General features: G+C 33.6%; 1 protein-coding gene across 1 annotated transcript in view; it reads left to right on the top strand.

Moving 5' to 3' along the window:
• Positions 1 to 18,305, top strand: part of LOC129231099 (inversin-like) — a 123,188-nt gene extending 104,883 nt beyond the window's left edge. The window contains exons 16-17 of the mRNA XM_054865346.1: positions 4,752 to 4,854; positions 17,985 to 18,305. Coding sequence (XP_054721321.1) covers positions 4,752 to 4,854; positions 17,985 to 18,305 — 424 coding nt within the window. The remainder of the gene's footprint in view (positions 1 to 4,751; positions 4,855 to 17,984) is intronic.
• The last annotated feature ends 623 nt before the right edge of the window (positions 18,306 to 18,928 follow it).

Here is an 18,928-nt window from a genome sequence, read left to right as displayed (position 1 = left end):
AAATAACGCTTAAAATAAAAGTAAAACATGTGGCGAAAATCTAATAGTCACAGTCTCAAAGTCTGATACAGGAACTCCAGATATGTTTCCCATCGGGGGGACTTCAACAGTTTTTTCAACAGTCCAAAAAAAGAGACTACACTGCTTTGTCACCCGAGCGCTTCAGTGTTTTTGTAATAGGTCAGGGGTTCCCATAGTGGGTGCCGCAAGGAGGGGGAGGGGTGCTGTAAGCTGTCCATATTTTCAATATGTGTGTATAATAGAAATAGATTAGGGAGCTGTGAAAAATTGTAATTCGTAAAAGAGTGCCGCGAGTCGGAATAAATTGGGAACCCCTGTTATATATAGTTTTTTTTAACAAACGCGGTTTTTTCGACAGGGTTTCCGTCTAATACGGTGGGCTAGTTTACGAGACCCTTGGTATAATGAGGTTTTGCGCTAACACGACACTCAAATTTTACATTTCCTGCACGATACTAAATCCAAAACACTGATTTAAACTAATTAACTTTTTACAACACATTTAAAAATAAACTCAGCACGGTTAAAAACGAAACTATCTAAAAATTACAACAGAAATAAAACATTTACACACTCAAAGGTTTTATCAATTGAAGCAATGCCTGCAGCTTTGGATGCAGTTTTAACCATACAACAAATTTAATCAACTATCGTTGATTAAATTTGTTGCAAAAAAAAGTGATTGGGCGTCAGACACTTCTTTGTTGCTTTTCATTATACTGGCTCCTGAACACAGCGCCGCAGACTAACTGTCTCAAGAAAAGCTATTTTATTGTCTACATATTTTTAAAAAATATAGTATAAATGACAGTTGATACACCCCCCCAAAAAAAAAAGAATTCGAAAACTATTTATTGTTTCTTATTATGTGGTTTCGGTCCGTCTTTTCTTTTTTTTTTCCAAGCAGAAATGCTCACTACTTTAATGCAATGAACCTCAAAACAGATTACAAACTATTGTCGCAGATTTTGATGGGGGGGGGGTTCATGACCCCCATGATCCCCCTCCTTGTATGGTATGCACATTTTAGTTTCGATAAAGTTTTTTATTTTTTCGAGCAAATATTTAAATAATGTTGCGGGTTGGGGACCCCATGACCCCCCCCCCCCCCCGTAACCACCACTGCATCTCAATCGATACTGAAGACGATGAACAGGTGTAACTTCTGGTCCATAAAAAAAACATTTACGCGATAATGCTGTTAAATAACACTTTTCGGCTCTCGTACGCCTAAATTATTCATTTTGCAAAAAGGAAAAAAAATATTGTGATATAAATTGTAGGAGATTTTTTCTTGTTTAATTTTGTATGTAAATTAATATATATAATGCATAAATTAATGTTGCATATGATTTTTTTTTTGTCACAAAATAAGTCAGAAAGAAGATATCATCAAAATACCGCTTTTAGACACCATTTTTTCAATATGGCCGTGCGAGCGGCAAAGATACAAGGTGGCAAAGTGGAAATTCGAAAAGAGCACATCAAAATCTATAAAATATCCAATTTTCAAAACTCCCAGAAAACTTTCCAGGTAACCCCCTTTTTTTGACCAAATGACTGGACTAATTGCAATTTTTTTTTTAAGATGATAAAATTTACTTTTTATTTATCTATTTTTTACTGCATAATTTAAAGTAAGTAAGCATATTGCCCAAAATTGCGGAGCAATGGTACCAACACCAGTTTTAAACTCCAGAAATATGCCGAGTTTTGAATCACCACCGAAATTTCACAGCATGTCAGGCACTTAGCAAACACTTACTTTGATTAGAGTTTTAAGTATTTCATGCTCTTAATTTGAAATAATTGCATTAATACAAATACAAATACAAATACAAAAGTGACGACCAGCAACAGGCTCTGGGCCCAGCTAGACTGGTCCTAGTCAATTTACAATCCCCAGTGAAGATCAATGGCTCTCTTAAAACTGTCTACTCCTTTGCTCATTACCACCTCTTCCGGTAAGCTATTCCAAGGTTCCACTGCCCTGCTAAAATAATAATTTTTCCTAATATCCATGTTAGCCTGAGATTTAAATAGCTTAAAACAATGACCCCTTGTCCTGTTTTCAGTGCTAAACTTTAGCCCCGTAACATCTTTCGTTTTAATAAATTTAAACAGCTGAATCATGTTCCCTCGGTCTCTTCTTTGCTCAAGACTGTACATTTTTAGCCTTCTAAGCCTGGAATCATAATCTAAGTGGGAAAGTCCACTTATTAGCCTTGTAGCCCGCCTTTGAACCCTTTCCAATACATTAATGTCTTTCTTAAGATAAGGAGACCAAAACTGAACAGCATACTCCAAATGGGGTCTTACCAAACTTCTATATTAGGGCAGAAGAACTTCTTTAGATTTATTTGAAATAGATCTATTGATAAACCCAAGCATCTTATTGGCTTTGTTGCTAGCAATGCTGCACTGTTGGCTAAACTTTAAATCCTGACTTATTAGGACCCCCAGATCAGTAACTTTGTCTGCCTGACTAATGACTGAACCTTGCAAATAATAACTTGTACACTTATTTCCATGTCCTAAATGTAGCACTTGACATTTCCCAACATTAACAGCCATACCCCATTTATCAGCCCACTCCGTAATATGATCTAGATCCTCTTGCAGCTGATTTGCTTGTTCTTCATTTTCTACAGTCCCCATAACTTTGACATCATCAGCAAAACAGTTCATGTTCCCAGAAATATTTTTGTGAATATCGTTCATAAAGACAATGAACAAAACAGGTCCTAACACTGATCCTTGAGGAGGATCCATTATGTATTAGCAAGTTAGTTAAGCAATTTAGTACAAAAAACGAGGCTCAAATTTGGGGTCGTCATGGGATAAAATTACATAAACCTTTTCTTCCCAAACAGAAAACGAAAACCTTGATATTTTACAGATTTTAACTTACCCCTTTTAACTTAACACTAAACAAATAAATACTAATACATTCTAGCATATAATCTGGCCTTTAATTGAAGACTTTAACTGCAAGAAGAGCTCAATCATAATAATAGCAAGGAAAACGCCAAATTCATATGGTAAATTATCCCTAAAATAGGCATTATTTTTCTGTCTCGCTTTTAATGCCTAAAAGCAAGACTAGTTTTCCACTGAAATCCGTATTAATACTTTTACAGCTCTTCGCCAGGTTACATGCAGTAATTTTATTTTCAAGGTAGTTTTTTAATTTTTTTTAGGAATAAAAAATGAAAAAAAACTTTCTTAAATTCAATATTCAACTTTCGGACCCATTATATTGGTATGAACTGATTAAGAAAAATTTCTCCAAAACCGTTAAAGTGATCAACTAAAGAAAGTGAAATTTAGAAATTTAATTTAGGGAATTCTAACATTATTGAATGTTTAAAAACTTACATAAATGCTTTTATTTTTTCAATAGCCCAGCTTTTTATTTCCCAGCTTTGGTTTCAAAAGCAGAGTGGGTGGGATTCAAAGGGCTCCTCCTGAGCCAAGTTTTGGAAATGGAAGTTCTAAAAACGCAGTTTTAAAGGATCTTCGATGCTATTAGTAGAGTTCTCAGTCTATGGAAAGCTTTTCAAATTAAAAGTTTTAAAAAAGTGATTATAAGCTATTTTGACAAGAAAGAGATTGGGTTCAATGACTTTCTTTCAAAATGGAGCAATCTTTCAAAATGGAAGCTTCAAAACACAATTTTATCCAAACAATCCGGTTGTATGGTATCCGAAGATATTAGGGGGGTGGAGGGGGGTGCTCTTCGCCAGTATTTTTTCAAAATTGAACTCCTAAAGTAATTTTGGAAGAACTTTAATGATTTTGAGTTTGGTAGAATGTTTTTCAAAATTGAAGGCTTGTAATAAACACGATTGTTGTCCATCTTTTGGATTCGTTAGGCAAACAGATGGATTTGAAAGACTCTCTGATGCTAGATTTTAGAAACTGAAGTCCAAAAAAAGCAAATTTTGCCCTATTTTTTTTTTTTTTTTACTTTAAATAAAAATTTTATGGGAAAACTTCCTAAAGTTGTTTTTTTTCCCAACCACACTTAAAACTTATTTTTCTACGGTAGTATTTTAGGTTTATAGCCTTATATTTTTATTTGTTGAAATTCAATAAATTTCTATTTAAAGTGTTGTTTTACTTCAGTTTTACCTTTGAACATTTAACTACTAACTTTCTGGTGTGACTTTTCGTGACAATCCTTTAAATCCCTCTGTCTTTCTTTACCTTTTCTTCTGTTAAAAACATATATTTGAGGTTCATGTATTTTTCTCTACTTTGCTGTACTTTTCGACATAATACTTTTATCAAAAATAAGAAACATAAATATGTTTGAGGCCTCTATAGAGCTACCATATTTGTTTATTCATTCACTTTTTTTAAAATATGACTTGCCATCAGTTTCTACAAAGAACTGAATACGTTTTTGTTCCTTAAAAAGTGTTTGAAACCTAAATTTTGGTCGTCAATAGTTAGGTGTTTCCATCGGCTATCTTTGAACCATCAGCCAACAATAGGCATTGGCTCATCAGCCAAAAATTGCCATCGGTCAGGCCCTACTATTTATCATTGTTTTAGCGCATCTTGGATCCCCTGTCCCATACATTAATAGGGTTCTTGAATATAACACTTAAAAATTTCTTTATGATGTTAATATTGAATCTCTTGTAAAACAAGGAATTGATTAAGAACGTTCTAAAATGCCAAATGTCTCTATAAATTTTGAATTAATCATTTTGTTTATGCAGATATTCTATGAGGAAAAAATTTGAAAGAGCGCGAAATAACGTTCAAGCATTTTTTGAATCTGAAGAAGCAAGAAGAAATGCTGAGCGGCAATGGAAGAAGAAGGTAAAAAAACTTTTACAGACTGTATAAGTTATGATAGAATATTACATTGTAGTAGTTCAAATCAGTTTGTAATAATTGAATGACAAGAAACAATGTGATATATTTTTGATAAAACATGTACAGATATTTATAGAAATAAATATTTTATACAAAAATTGTGTTTCAACATTTAAAATCTGGTGGAATCAAGATATAAGGAATGAAAAGCACAATTATAGGATGAGAAGTGGGATATTATATTGGAATTACAGAGACATGGGCTACTGAATATGATGCAGGTTTATCATGTTTTTCCGCATATAATTTTAAACAAGATAGAGTAGACAAAAGAGGTGGCGGGGTTTTATTTTATGAGAGACAATTTCATTTGCAATGAATTGTTCATAAATGATAAATCTACCGGTATTGATATGGTTTGGCTGGAGGTGATGAGCAACAAGGGCAAAAAATTGGGTATTGGAAACATTTATAGGCTACCTAATTTAAACCAGGGACAAGATGAACAGATATATCATATTATTAGTGACATGTCCATTAAGGGATCTGTCATCATAATGGGGGATTTCAATCTGCCAGGTATTGATTGATTGGATTAATCTTTACCCTGGTAATGGCAGAGAAGAGGAATTTTTAAAAGTAATTGGTGACTGTTTCTTAGATCAAGTTATAACTTGGGGAACTCGAGAAGATGTAATTTTGGATTTAGTTTTCTGTGACGTAGCAAGTTCTGTTCAGGGGTTGTGTGTAGAGGATGATATTAGAGATAGTGATCATGACAGTATTAGGTTCTGAATTAAATTCAAAGTGTACAAAATTGAAAATTTCAGGATTGTGCAAAATTTCAGAAATACTAATTTTGTTGCACTTAGGCAAAGCTTGAAAGAGATATTTTCATCAGGATTGGAAAATAGCCACGTAAATGTGCAGTGGACGGAGTTTAAGGAAATATTAGCAAAAACTGATGGGGATTATGTTCCATTTAGGAGAAAAGGTGTTAGTACTAAAATCTGGCTTATGTGGTTCTCCAGGGAGATTAAAGAAGCTCTAAATTATAAGCAAGTGGCTTTTCATCAGTTTAAGGAAACTGGTCAGAGTGCAGATAGGCTCCAGTATTGTAAGGCAAAACGAAATTTTAAGTATTTGGTACGAATTTTAGAAAAGAGAATTGAAGCAAAAGCTAGCTGATAACATTGACGGAAAACCTAAAAGGTTTTTTGCTAACGCTAATTCTGGGAAAGCTCCAAAATTTTAAATTGGGTCATTAGTTGATGAGCATGGAAATTTAATTCTAAACAATAGGGATATTGCAAATGTTCTTAATAACTTTTTTTCCAGTGTGTTTAACAGTAACTGTATCTCAACAGTTGACACTAGCAAGACACATGCTATTATTCAGCTTGAGGGTTTTGTGTTTTCTAGGGAGGAGATTCTCTTTCATTTGAAAAAAAATAAAGCAACTAAAGCTCCGGGACCAGATAATATTTATCCAAAAAATTTAGTTGAATGTGCAGAGGAATTAGTCAGGGTTCATACGGGTCATGGAAATCCTGGAAAGTCATGGAAAAAAATAAACAAATTTCAGACCTGGAAAAGTCATGGAAATTTATGTTAAGTCATGGAAAAATGTCTTGGGTAGTAAAAAAGTAACAATAGCTAAAAGAGCACTAGAAATATTGAGTGATTTAGTAATATTGCATATAAATTGAACGATCTCAAAAACAAATCCTAGTTTTGGAATCCAATTTCATCTGCTTCTGTAACAGCCGCTCGCCTTTTTTTGTAATGTGATTTTACTTATTGGGGCGTCACATTATTTTCAGCACTTCTTATATTTTGTATTCTGTAGTAGTGGACTTGCACATTCTTGATTTTGCCACGCCCCCTCAAAAAGTGTAATTCAATTGCATCCGAGTTAGTGTCAACTACTTGTAAAAAATTCATTATTAAATTTACCAGAGTTTATCTTAATATGTTGAAGGCTTTAGAAAATGAAGACTTGAGTCAGGCAATAGAACATAGAAATATGGGAATTCCAATACTCTAAAACAGTAGTGCCCTACATACAGCTCGCAAAACTGATCCTCGTGGCCAACTCAAATATCTGGTTTAGAAAAAGGAATTTACTGAAAAAAGTGGCTTTATTTTAGCAAACGCATATACTTTCAAGTTACATGGATGATTAGATGCACTATTGACACCAAAAGACAATGTTTTTATGAATTAAATTTATTATTGGAAAATTAGTAATGACTCATTCAATTTTTGTCCCATGCATTACTATTCGACCCTATTTATTAAATATTTGTTAGACATTTAAACATCAGTGTATTGCATTCACTGTATTTTTATTTTGCTTGACTTTGTATGATAAAGAAAATAAGAATAATTTATTAGTTTCTGCAGTGTGCACTGATATTTTTTCAGTCCCAAGTGAGTGCTCCAATGAGGTAGTGGCACTCACGTAACAATTCTTCTAATGCCCATTTTCAGAAATTGTCAAATTTTACATTAAATAGTACTATTCTCTTTGTATAACAAGGTCATGGAAAATTTTATGAAGTTCTGAAAAAGTCTTGGAAAAGTCATGGAATTTTTTTATCCAAATTGAGTATGAACCCTGTTAGTGGATGTTATTTTAAATATTTTCAATGCTTCTTATAACTCAGGCACAGTGCCAGAAGACTGGAAGCTGGCTAACATAGTGCCACTCTCTTCAAGAAAGGGCCTAAAGATAATGCAGGGGACCTGTAAGTCTGACTTCAGTACCTTGTAAGATTTTTGAAACTTTGATCAAAATTAAGATTATGAGTTTCTTAGAGACTAATAGTCTGTTGTTTAGTTTGTAGTATGGTTGAAGGGAAGGTAAATCATGTGCTACTAATTTGTTACATTTCTATGACACCTTGACTTTAGATAACAAAAAGTGTGTGGATGTTGTTTATATTGATCTTCAAAAAGTTTTTGATAAGGTACCACATGTTGTTAGCAAACCAGATGATGTAGGAATAGGAGGGAAAACTTTACTCTGGGTAAGGAATTGGCTGACATGAAAGAAACACAGAGTAGTTGTGAGGGGAACTCATTCTAAATGGAGTGATGTTTTAAGCAGGGTTCCTCATGGATCATTTTTAAGGCCTCCTTTGTTTATTATTTTTATGAATGACATTCATGAAAATATTTCTGGAAACATGAATTGTTTTGTTGATGATGTAAAAGCTATGGGGATTGTAGAAAATGATGAACAAGTAAAAAAGTTTTATGAGGATTTAGATCATATTACTAAGTGAGCGGATGAGTGGGGTATGGCAGTTAATGTAAAGAAATGACAAGTGCTACATTTAGGTCATGGAAATAAGCGTACGAGTTATCGTTTATAGGGTTTGGTCATTAGTCAGGCAGAAAATGTTATTAATATGGGTACCATTACAAATCAGGATTTCAAGTTCAGTCAACTGTGCAATATTGCAAGTAACAAAGCCAACAAACAGAATGCTTGGGTTTATCATTATAACTATTTCAAAAAAATCTAAGAAGGTTCTTCTGCTTTTGTATTGGAGTTTAGTAAGAGCTCATTTAGAGTATGCTGTTTAGGTTTGGTCTCCTTATCTTAGGAAATATATTTTTGTACTAGAAAGGGTTTGAAAAAGGGTTACTAGACTAGTAAGGGGACTTTCAGGTTTATATTTTGATACCAGACTTAATAGGCTTAATATGTATAGCCTGGAGGAAAAGAGAGTCAGAGAGGACATGATTTAGTTGTTTAAATTTATCAAAATGAAAGATATTAACAGGTTAATTTTTTGTATGGAAAGCAAAAGGGGTCATTGTTTTAAGCTATTCAAATCTCTAGCTAACCTGGAAATTAGGAGAAATTACTACTTTAGTAGGGGATCAGTGTAGTGGGGCCCAGAGCCTGTTGCTGGTCGTCACATTTGTATTTGTATCTTTAGACAATTCATGATTATTTTACCTGCTTTTAATATGTATAGACTGGAGCAAAGGAGAGCCAGAGGGGACATGATTCAGTTGTTTAAATTTATCAAAATGAAAGATGTTAACGCGGTAAATTTTCTCACGGAAAGCAAGACAAGTTGACAGTGCTTTAAGCTATTCAAAACTCAGGCTTACCTGGAAATTTGGAAAAATTACTTCTTTAGTAGGGTTGTGGGCACCTGGAACAGCTTATCGGAAGAGGTGGTAATGAGCAAGGGGGTGGATAGCTTTAAGAGGGACATTGATCTTCATTGGGACTTATAAACTGACTAGGACCAGCCTAGCTGGGCCCAGAGCCTGTTGCTGGTCGTCACATTTGTATTTCTAAAGTGAAAATTGACCGATATTTACTAGAAAAGCTTATATGATTGGTGTTCATTGGGTAGAATATTGCATTCTGAGGTTTATTTTCAGACCTAAATAATGACCAAATAAAATTATCTGTATTATAAAAACTTTTAACTAAACTAAAACACATTTTAAAACTCATTTGTTGCCTTTTTAATGTTTGGTAGAAAGTTGAAGAAAAACAAAAGGTCTGAAACTAATTTAATAAGTACGGTGAAACTTCAATAAGTCAAACTTTAATGAGCCAAAACTTCGTCGAGCCAAAGTGAACATTTATTCCTATCTAATTAAATAGAGAATGTATGTTATTTATTTTTGATAAGCCAAATTTCTTTGAGTGGAGTATTCAATTTACTGAATGTTTCAGGAACAGCTTCAAACTTTCCTTGCAACTGTAACTCTCCAACTCGAAATCGTTCCCCTCCCCCCTAATAGTTTGTACAAAATAAAATAAATGCCTCAGTGCATTAAAAGACATCTAGAGAAAAAAGATTTAACAAGTCCCTGGAACCAATAGTTTGCATTTTTTCAATTATTGTGGTTTGCATCATTTATTTTTATAAAAAAGAATAACCTGTACATAGATAAGCCAAAAGCCCTGAAAATGAGGTGGAACAAATTAGGGGGGGGGGGCATATTTCCAGGAAAAAGGAATAATTCCATTTACAGCAGAAAAGTTCTGCCGGGGGGGGGGGGGCGGCATGATTATGCAGTACTGTCTGCATCTCCTAGTGCTTCCAAGTTTCCTTTTGTGGTCCTGTTTTACCGATTCCTGAGTTTTTATAATATAACTTTTTACACCAGCTCCACATAAGAGCAAGAGGCAGAACAAGGAAGAGAGTGTGGATGGGGAATTCGGCACGTCTTGGTGTCTCTCACTAAGTCAAGTATTCCCTCCAGTAAATGTCAGTAAAATTTGTCCCGAGTCAAAGGAACGCTAGAGCCAGTGCTGCGCCATCTGTCCGCTGCATGGAATTTGCTTTGTTTTTGTTTTTAATAAGCGTAGCTCATTTCTTCGCTGCTCATCATAGCTAGTAATATTTTATGGAATAACTCTTTGGAATTAAGTTTTTTAGAAATTTTGCAAACAGAGCCTACTTTAGCAGGGTCGTGGGCACTTGGAATAGCTTACCGGAAGAGGCGGTAATGAGCAAGGGAGTGGATAGCTTTAAGAGGGCCATTGATCTTCATTGGGGACTAATTAATTGACTAGGACCAGCCTAGCTGGGCCCAGAGCCTGTTGCTGGTCGTCACATTTGTATTTGTATTATTTAGAATGTGAGGCATGCAAAGCACAAAAATAAGCAAAAGGTTTTCGATGCATGTAATCGAATTTCCACGGAAATGTTGATTTCAATAGATGCTCTGAAAAAAAGAAAGATTCGCTTAAGGCCACATACAAGGGCCAAGTAAGGCCAATAAAAGCATCAATGTTATCGGGAACATCCCCAGACAATGTTTATAAACCTGTATGGTTTGCATTTGAAACTATGCATGCATTCTTACAAATACAAGTGGCGATCAGCAACAGGCTCTGGGACAAGCTAAGCAGGTCCTAGTCAGTTTGTTAGCCCTCAATGAAGATCAATGGCTCTCTTAATGCTATCCACCCCCTTCTAATTACCGCTTCTTAAAGCTGTTGCATGTGAGCACGACTCTATTAAAGTAGAAATTTTTCAATTTCCAGGTTAGCCTGAGATTTGAATAACTAAAAACAATGGCCCCTCGTCCTGCTTAACATGCAAAAATTTAATCCATTATCATCTTTCATTTTGATAAATTTAAACAACTGAATCATGTCCTCTCTGACTCTCCTTTGCTCCTGGCTATACATACACTATATGATCAAAGTATTGGGACACTTTCACAAATTCACATTTTAAAGGATTTCTTGAGAAATAAAAGACCAATTGTTTTGTAACTTTTGTCACATAAAAGGTATGTTCTAGCTGTTGTTTTCCATTGAAAGTTATATCACAAATGCATTTATGGGACCAGCAACAAATTGTGGAAAACAAAAATTTTTGTATCATCATTCATCGTAAATAGCTGAGAATAAGCTGTAATTTTCAGAAATTAGGATCCTTACTACGTACAATTATTTTACATACTTTTGAGAAAATATCACTGATATTCATAAAAATAGAACAGATCGGAGTGGTGATTTCAAAAATTTTAGGACACAATTTTGTTAAAATTTTAGGACATTTTTAGGAAACAAAAATTAAGTTTTTTTAAACTTAAGTGTAATTTATAAGCTTGATTTTCGTAATGGATGATAAAACTTTTCAAACTCAATATTGAAAACTTCAATAAAATGCATTCAATCTTTTATTCTTCAACACAGTGACGCATTGTGAAGTAGAAGTATGCATGGTGCGATCCAAAAGTAATGAGCCTTCGTTTAAAAAGACAGATTTATTGAGCTGATCGGTACAACTGCCTAATCGTCTTAAAAATAAGAACCTCCTGCAACAATGTACTTCTGTAGGCGGCTTTTCCATGACTCAAAGACAACCCTGAAGTCTTGTTTCGATATACCTGCAAGGGCTGCCTTGACATGTGCTTGGATGTCCTTGATGGAGTTGAAACATTTTCTTTTCAGCGTTGATTTTGATAGTGGAAATAAGAAGTCAGGAAGCCCGGACTGCAGCAAGGCTAGGGAAACACGAGAGAATTGACTCGGACCTTCTTCAGTCAGAACTCTCGGCACAAGTTTTGCGCAGACTTTCCGCAGGTGCAACTTCTCTGTAACAATGCGTTGCACCGTTGTTTCCGATAAGTCTAGGGCTTTTGCTACTTGGTAGAGACTCAAACACCAGTCCGTGTTCAAAAATTCACACAAAATTAAACATTTATGTCAGTACGGGCCGAGGACGGGCGTCCAGACTGGGGTTTGTCAGTCACCACTTCCTGGCCTTACAAAAGGCCTTGTGCAACTTTTCTACTTGCAAATAGGACAGATACTCAGTTCCAAACGCCTTTTAAATCATTGTGAAAGTTTGAGAAGAGAACCGAAAGCAAAATTTGATATCTTTACGTTGCTCTGACGAACTTTCCATATTGCCATGTCACGCACAATGGTATAGGGGTTACTTTTAAAGCTGATATTACCACCCCGAAAGCTGAGAGGCAGCTGACTTGTGTTGCACTGTAAAGCCAACAACCCGCACCACCGTTGCTGTCAAGCGGAGCGAGCTTCAGTGTGTGCATGCGTCAGTATAATGTAAGGCTCATTACTTTTGGATTGTACCATGTATACGAGTAGGATAAATGCAGGTCCAATTGCTTCTTTACTTGCCTTGTTGTTGTTTTATCAAAGTGAATTACAAAGAATGATGAAAAAATATCCTTAATAAGGAGGGATTAAAAGTAAGGTGCAAGTCCAAAATTTATTATGTACTTACCTTTTATCAGATAGTTTCATTGTTTTGGTACCTTAGAATCATCAAAAATATCCCTGTAAATTACAGATAAGTCATAAAAATACAAATGAATAATTTTTTTACCGCAACTAAAACTAAGAAAACCTCATCTTTTCGAAATTTTATCTTGGAGTAAATTTGGAGCAAAAGCTTTGGATTGCTTCATCATAACAAATTCATTTTCAGTAGAAGACTAAGAACAAGGAATTAAAGATACAGCTTGATTTTTCAAGTTACTTGTTAACCTCTTCTTATGCCCTGCCGAAAAAATACTTGCTTATCAATATTGGAAAAGTAATGTACAAACAGAACAAAATGCTTTAAATTCATCCTTTTCTGAATGGCACCATGTGCTGATCTTGCATCCATTTCTGTCAGTTTCTCCCAACCACAAAGAAGAGAATTTCGTTTTCCATGGTATTTTAATAAAAACAAATTACAATTTACATTTTTAAAGCAAAAAGCTAGTGACTTAATTTAAAAATTATATGTGCAAGAAATAATCCAACTTCACTGAACAGGAACACAAAGCAAACCAACTCTTTGTACTGGAAGGACAAGGTAATGCTCAGACCACAACGCAAGATGAGCACTATAAAAATGAAATTACTTCCCACCTGAGGACAATCCACTTAAATTTTGCTCTGAATATATTTTTTGAACCAAGTGTTTATATTTGGGTTCTAACTCGACACATAGTATTTATTTTCTTTCAATGAGCTATGATACCTTTCACCCCTCCCCTCTCGACCACAGACCTTCAATTTGAGAGAAAGAGGTAATACTCCACCCCCCCCCCCCCCCAAGTTGACATATTTTTCATTTCTTTTCAAAACGGAAAAATCAAAAATATCACATTCTATTCCTTTCCCCTAACTGTTTTCTGCAACATTTGCTGCACAGCTGTTTTTATTTTCTTTGCTATTTTATTTTTATGTCTTTCTTGCAGAAAAGGAATGACTACAAGACTTACAAAGTATAGATAAAACAAACAGCTTTATATTCAGCATATGTTTTGGTTAATTGCACCCCCCCCCCCCCTTTACCAGAAAAAAAGCAGCAGTAGCATAGGTTTTTCTCTTTCCTTTTTAGAGAAAATTTCTTAGGGTCAACCAAGTTTATTTTATTCTCAAATGGAGGCATGTCATCAAAAAAGATTGCATTTTTGAATTGTATTTTATTTTTCTGCCCAAGTAGAGAATAAAATAATGAACATTTTAGGAATTTTAAGACAAAATTTGAAATTTTAGGATAACTCCTACCCCTGTATAAGCATTTCTTTCAGAGCTACGAATTTTATTTAAAGTTTTTTGGCTCATAATGCGTAAAGTTTTCCATCAAAGCTTACTAAACTTTCAGAAAACGTGACAGCTCACAAGAGAAGAATAATATTGAAATTTGAAATTTTAAAATGTTGAAAATTTGATGAAATATTAATATTTAAAGCAATTAATTTTTCTCTGCTCATATGCGAAAGATAGCAATTATAACTTTCATAATCTAAACTCCAACTAGATTTTCCAACTCATAGTAAAATTTCAGTTCAATATCTTAAAAATTCAAAAAGTTATCAGCGTTCTAATAAGCTGAATTTGAATAGCTCTTGGGCAGACTATGAATCGTGAGGGATCGTTTGTAAATACAGTATAGTCTCAAAAATCCGAGTCTCAAATCTTCAAGGTTCCATTTAATCTGAGGTGCTTCATTTACAGTTCAAGTGAATTTTTTAGTATCTCAAAAACTGATTTTCATGAAAATTTGAAAACATAATTGTTTTGTTGCAGTAAAAACTTATTAACTACATTCAGTTTTAAACTAAAACTACATAATTAAAGCAGGTACATTGAATGAAATTGGTTTCAACAACACTAGCCCTAAGTGGTACGAAATATTCATCATCTACAAGATAGGGATTAAGAAATGCATTGGGATATTGGAGAGTTTTTATAATAACTTAATATGTAAAATTGACATTGATTTGCCACTAAAACGTGTTAACATGCCGTTTAGAAGATTACGATTGCAATAAAAAAAATAGTGCACTACTTGATGCCACATGAGTTAATGTTCAGCCATTATACAACTAATCGTTTTTGTGTTAACCAAGATACCACAACATGTATATATGATGAGAACCCACACACATGTATATAGTAGACACCATTAAAAGTTTGACGAAATGGATTCCGTCACAGTCAAAATACATGTTTTAGTTGCCTACAAATTTTCCCACATAAATACGTACGGACATTGTGAAAATTTAAAGCCAAAATTCATTTAGTTGTAAGAAGACCATACTTTTTTAGCACAAAATTCTTTTAAAACTGTAGAATATTTCAGTCCCCTCAGTTTGAAGTTAAAAATTTTTACTTATGAATAAATAACTCAGAGAAAAAAAAACCACGACAAGTTGCTTATTATTTTCTGCTTTTTAATTGTATAATATATTATGCAATGCTAGTGTTACAGTGGTGGTCAAAATTATACGGACAAAAGGGAAAACCTCCACATCTTTCTGTATTTGGATGGAAAGTTATACAAATTTAGGACTATTAACTAATAGGTAATGAAACTTTTTTTACAACTTTTATTGAAAATGCAAAAGAATTTCTTATTTGTGGAAGGAAGTTTGAGTTTAGACATCCGTGTGATATGGACAAAATTATAAGGACAATTACATTTGTGTATTCTAAAAAGTAAAATTTGCCTGCTTTTTGTTCTACAAACTGCGCTACATAATGATATAAAAGCTTAGTAAGCGATTGGGAAAGTCAGATTCTATTTTTACAATCATCCCACTAGGTACAAAATTTAAAGAATTTGAGAAAAAGAAAGTGGTTGCTTGAAAAATTTCACGACCTATGGTACGTCAAAATGTAACAAATTTGAATAGATAAAGATCAGTCATTGAGAGCTTTCTCAAAATTCCGGCTAATAAGCTCTATAAAGAGAAAAAGGTAGGAAATCTTCTGTTTCTTTGTGTGGTGGTGATAAGACTAATATTGATAAGACTAGCTTGCTCAAAAAAAAAAAGAAAATACCAAGAGATATTTGATGGGAATTCAAGTTACGGTACAGCTCTCAACCTGTTCAACATCTTTTACAAAAAATGAAAAAGTTTCATCATGTGCTGTAATGCAATGTCATGACAGGTTCTCAAAAAAATTGATTAAAGACTAAGGGTTGAGCATGCCAAAAATGCATTGTCATAAGTAAAAAGTGGGATAATGTGATATTTTCGGATGAGAAAAAGTTCAATTAGGATGGACTACATGGTTTTTGATACTTCTGGTACGAGTGAAGGAAAAAAACTCAGAGCTTGTATTTTTGGCGCTGGCTCAGTAATGGTCTGAGGAAATTTCACAACAGACGGAAACTATACCAATATTTTTTGTGCAAAGCAGAATGAATCCTGAGAGTAATATTGATGTACTGAGCAATATTTTTTAACCAAAACCACCGTTTGTTATGAGTTTAAACTATTTGTTCCAGCAGAATAATGCCTAATTACATGTTTCTCAAACCTCAAAACAATTATTTGATGCTTGTGCACTGAACTATGCTGGCCGGACAGAAGGCTAGATCTACGTGAGGCATTCTGGTATCCGAAGTATGAAAAAATGATATTTATTATTGAAACAAGCAAGAACTCATTTTCTCCAAAGAAAAAAAACAGAATAAAAGTTTCCATGATCTTCGACTTTCATGACATCAAGACTGATAAAAGTGATTAAAAAAAGGGTTATATTATTGATTACATTGAGTACTGGGGTTTTTCAGGGCAAAATGCTGGTCCTTATAATTTTGTCCAGTTTTAACAATGACATTTTTTTATTAATCACGGCAAAGCATTTATGTTTCGTATTTTCAAATGTTCTGCATTCCACAATAATTTCTAGCATAAAAATGCATTTTTTTGTGCAAAAATTTCACTGAATTATTTCAGAAATATTTTTTGTATGTTTAATTTTTCTGCTGTCCTTATAATAATTCTGACCACCACTGTATAAGTTCTATTTTAGTACATTTATGAAAAATATTTTAGGTTTCAAAACTCCAAAAATATTAAGAATTCTTAATCAGGCTTTACGGTTATTTATAAAACATAATTCTTGGGTTTTAGCTTAATTTCACCTGTACTTTTAATAATTCTCCTGTATTTGAACAGCATTACAGTCGAACTCGCTTGTAACGAGAGCAAGGGGCACACAATATTTGCTCGTTATAACCAAGTGCTTCGTAAAATACGAGTTTGTGAAAAAAATCATAAAAAATTCCTAATAGTCACAATTTTTTACCTTATTTTTAATCTCTGTGCAGTACCAAAGAAATTGGTTAATTCGCTTTGCACTGTCCGAATGTATGTTTCTTGTGTCACTGTTTCTGAGGTATGGACATACACACATATAAATTTTAAATGCTTCCTTACTCAACAAATTTAAAAAAGTGCTGTCATTGCATGTTCTCGGGATTTATGATTTATCATTACTTTTAGTTGACTTAGAAATATTGAAGAAAATTTTCTCAAAAAAGGATGAACATAACGGGAAATATCAAAAAAAAATTATGAATCACAGAAATATTGCTTGGTTTAAGGGGGGTCACTGGTAAAAAGCAAGTTATTCACCTATAGATTTAAAATTGTACCAACCAAGTATCACTGATTTCCTCTCTAAACCCGGGTTCTCCTTAAATCAGGGCTCGTTATAAGCAAGTTCGACTGTATAAAAATGAGTTATTTCAGTTGAACTGCTAGGAAAAAAAAAACGTTTTTCACAGTATTCATAGAATTCATTAGATTTTTTAGCTGATTTACATATTGCTATGCATGCAAACTGAATACATCAACTAGCTTCAAGTTTAGTAAAAAAATATTTTTTTGTTACCAAATGATGAGAGGATGTGTTCTACTCTCATATGTTCACTTTCTGTGTAACTGCATATTAAGTTTACAAATTTACCAAAGTTCAAAAATTTCACCCGAATACTGTCTGAACATCAACTTAATTGCAGAAATTGCTTCTAATATTCTAAATAGTACCTCATACTTATTTGGAACAATTAAAATTTTTTAAAAAATGCTTACTTTTCTGATACTACGAGTGCAAAACAAAAATAAATCTTAAAAATGATGAATTACTAAATTTAAAAGATACAAAGTTAACAAAAGATGCTGTATGGACTAGATAATATTGAAACATATGGATTGCATTCATTGTAAAAGCTCAATACATACCGTGAAAAAAGCTCCAGCCATTAGTTGGCTAAAGCTTAAGTATTTGGTTCTTCAAGCTGTCACTTTACTCCATTCACCTGGGGAAATGCTCGTTATGAACAATTACTTAGTTCCTTTAATATTTACAGAGCACATCAGTAGTTGAGGAAGAAGCTTCGTCATCTCAAGGGAAATCAACCCCGTATACTTCTTCTCAATGGACATTCAGCATCGGGAAAAGGAAAAAAGAACCTGGACTTATAGAAATGAAGAACAGCATGAAAGAGGCATTCACTCTATTTTATTGGATCATGGAGAGGGAAGCTGCCGAAGATCCTTGTGACCTGTATGGCAGGCTCCTTGCAATTAAGTTGCGACAAATGCCGCAGCAAATTAGTGCAGTAGCAATGCACCGTATTGACAAACTAATGCTCCAAATGAATCCCTGCTCTCTGAAGTCAGAATTTTGATATTTTCTATTGTAAATATGATGGATAAATTATTTATAAGTTCATATGATTTATGTCATTTTTTTAAATTTTAGTGTAAGTTTTGAGTTTTGCTTTTTATCCTTCATGTTATTACATGTAAAACAAAATGAAGTTCAAATGTAATTACCCCAGTAGCATTAGAACATTCAAATTTGGTACAGGAACTGTGTTATTGGTCAAATGAGGGTGTTAAGTGTCACTTGTATAACTTCTTATCAATAGCTGTTTAATGGATACAGTACAGTTTTGCTTCTTTGTGAAAGTTTCATTTCTGATTTGTGTTGGTATTGATAGGTTACAATATTTATTTTCCTGATAGTGGTAATTTGCTATTGTTGTTTTCGATTATGAATTAAAAGTTGGAATAGAATAATCAATATATTATTATATGCTGAATCTCATTTTTTGATACATTTTAAAAAAAGTTGACTGCCACAATAATTTTATTTATGCAAAAAATGTGCTTAATATATTTTTCAAATAAAAAATCTGTTGCTGCTGTTAAGTAAGTGGGTACCTGTACATACTAAAAAGTAATACCAAACTAATATGTTTGAATATTGAGGAGGAAAATGAGAGAGAGAGAACAGAAATGCATTAAA

Source organism: Uloborus diversus, chromosome 10, assembly GCF_026930045.1.
Source record: "Uloborus diversus isolate 005 chromosome 10, Udiv.v.3.1, whole genome shotgun sequence".
Taxonomy (NCBI): Eukaryota; Metazoa; Arthropoda; class Arachnida; order Araneae; family Uloboridae; genus Uloborus; species Uloborus diversus.
Note: the sequence above shows the minus strand (reverse complement) of the source record. Positions and strands in the feature narration are given on the sequence as shown.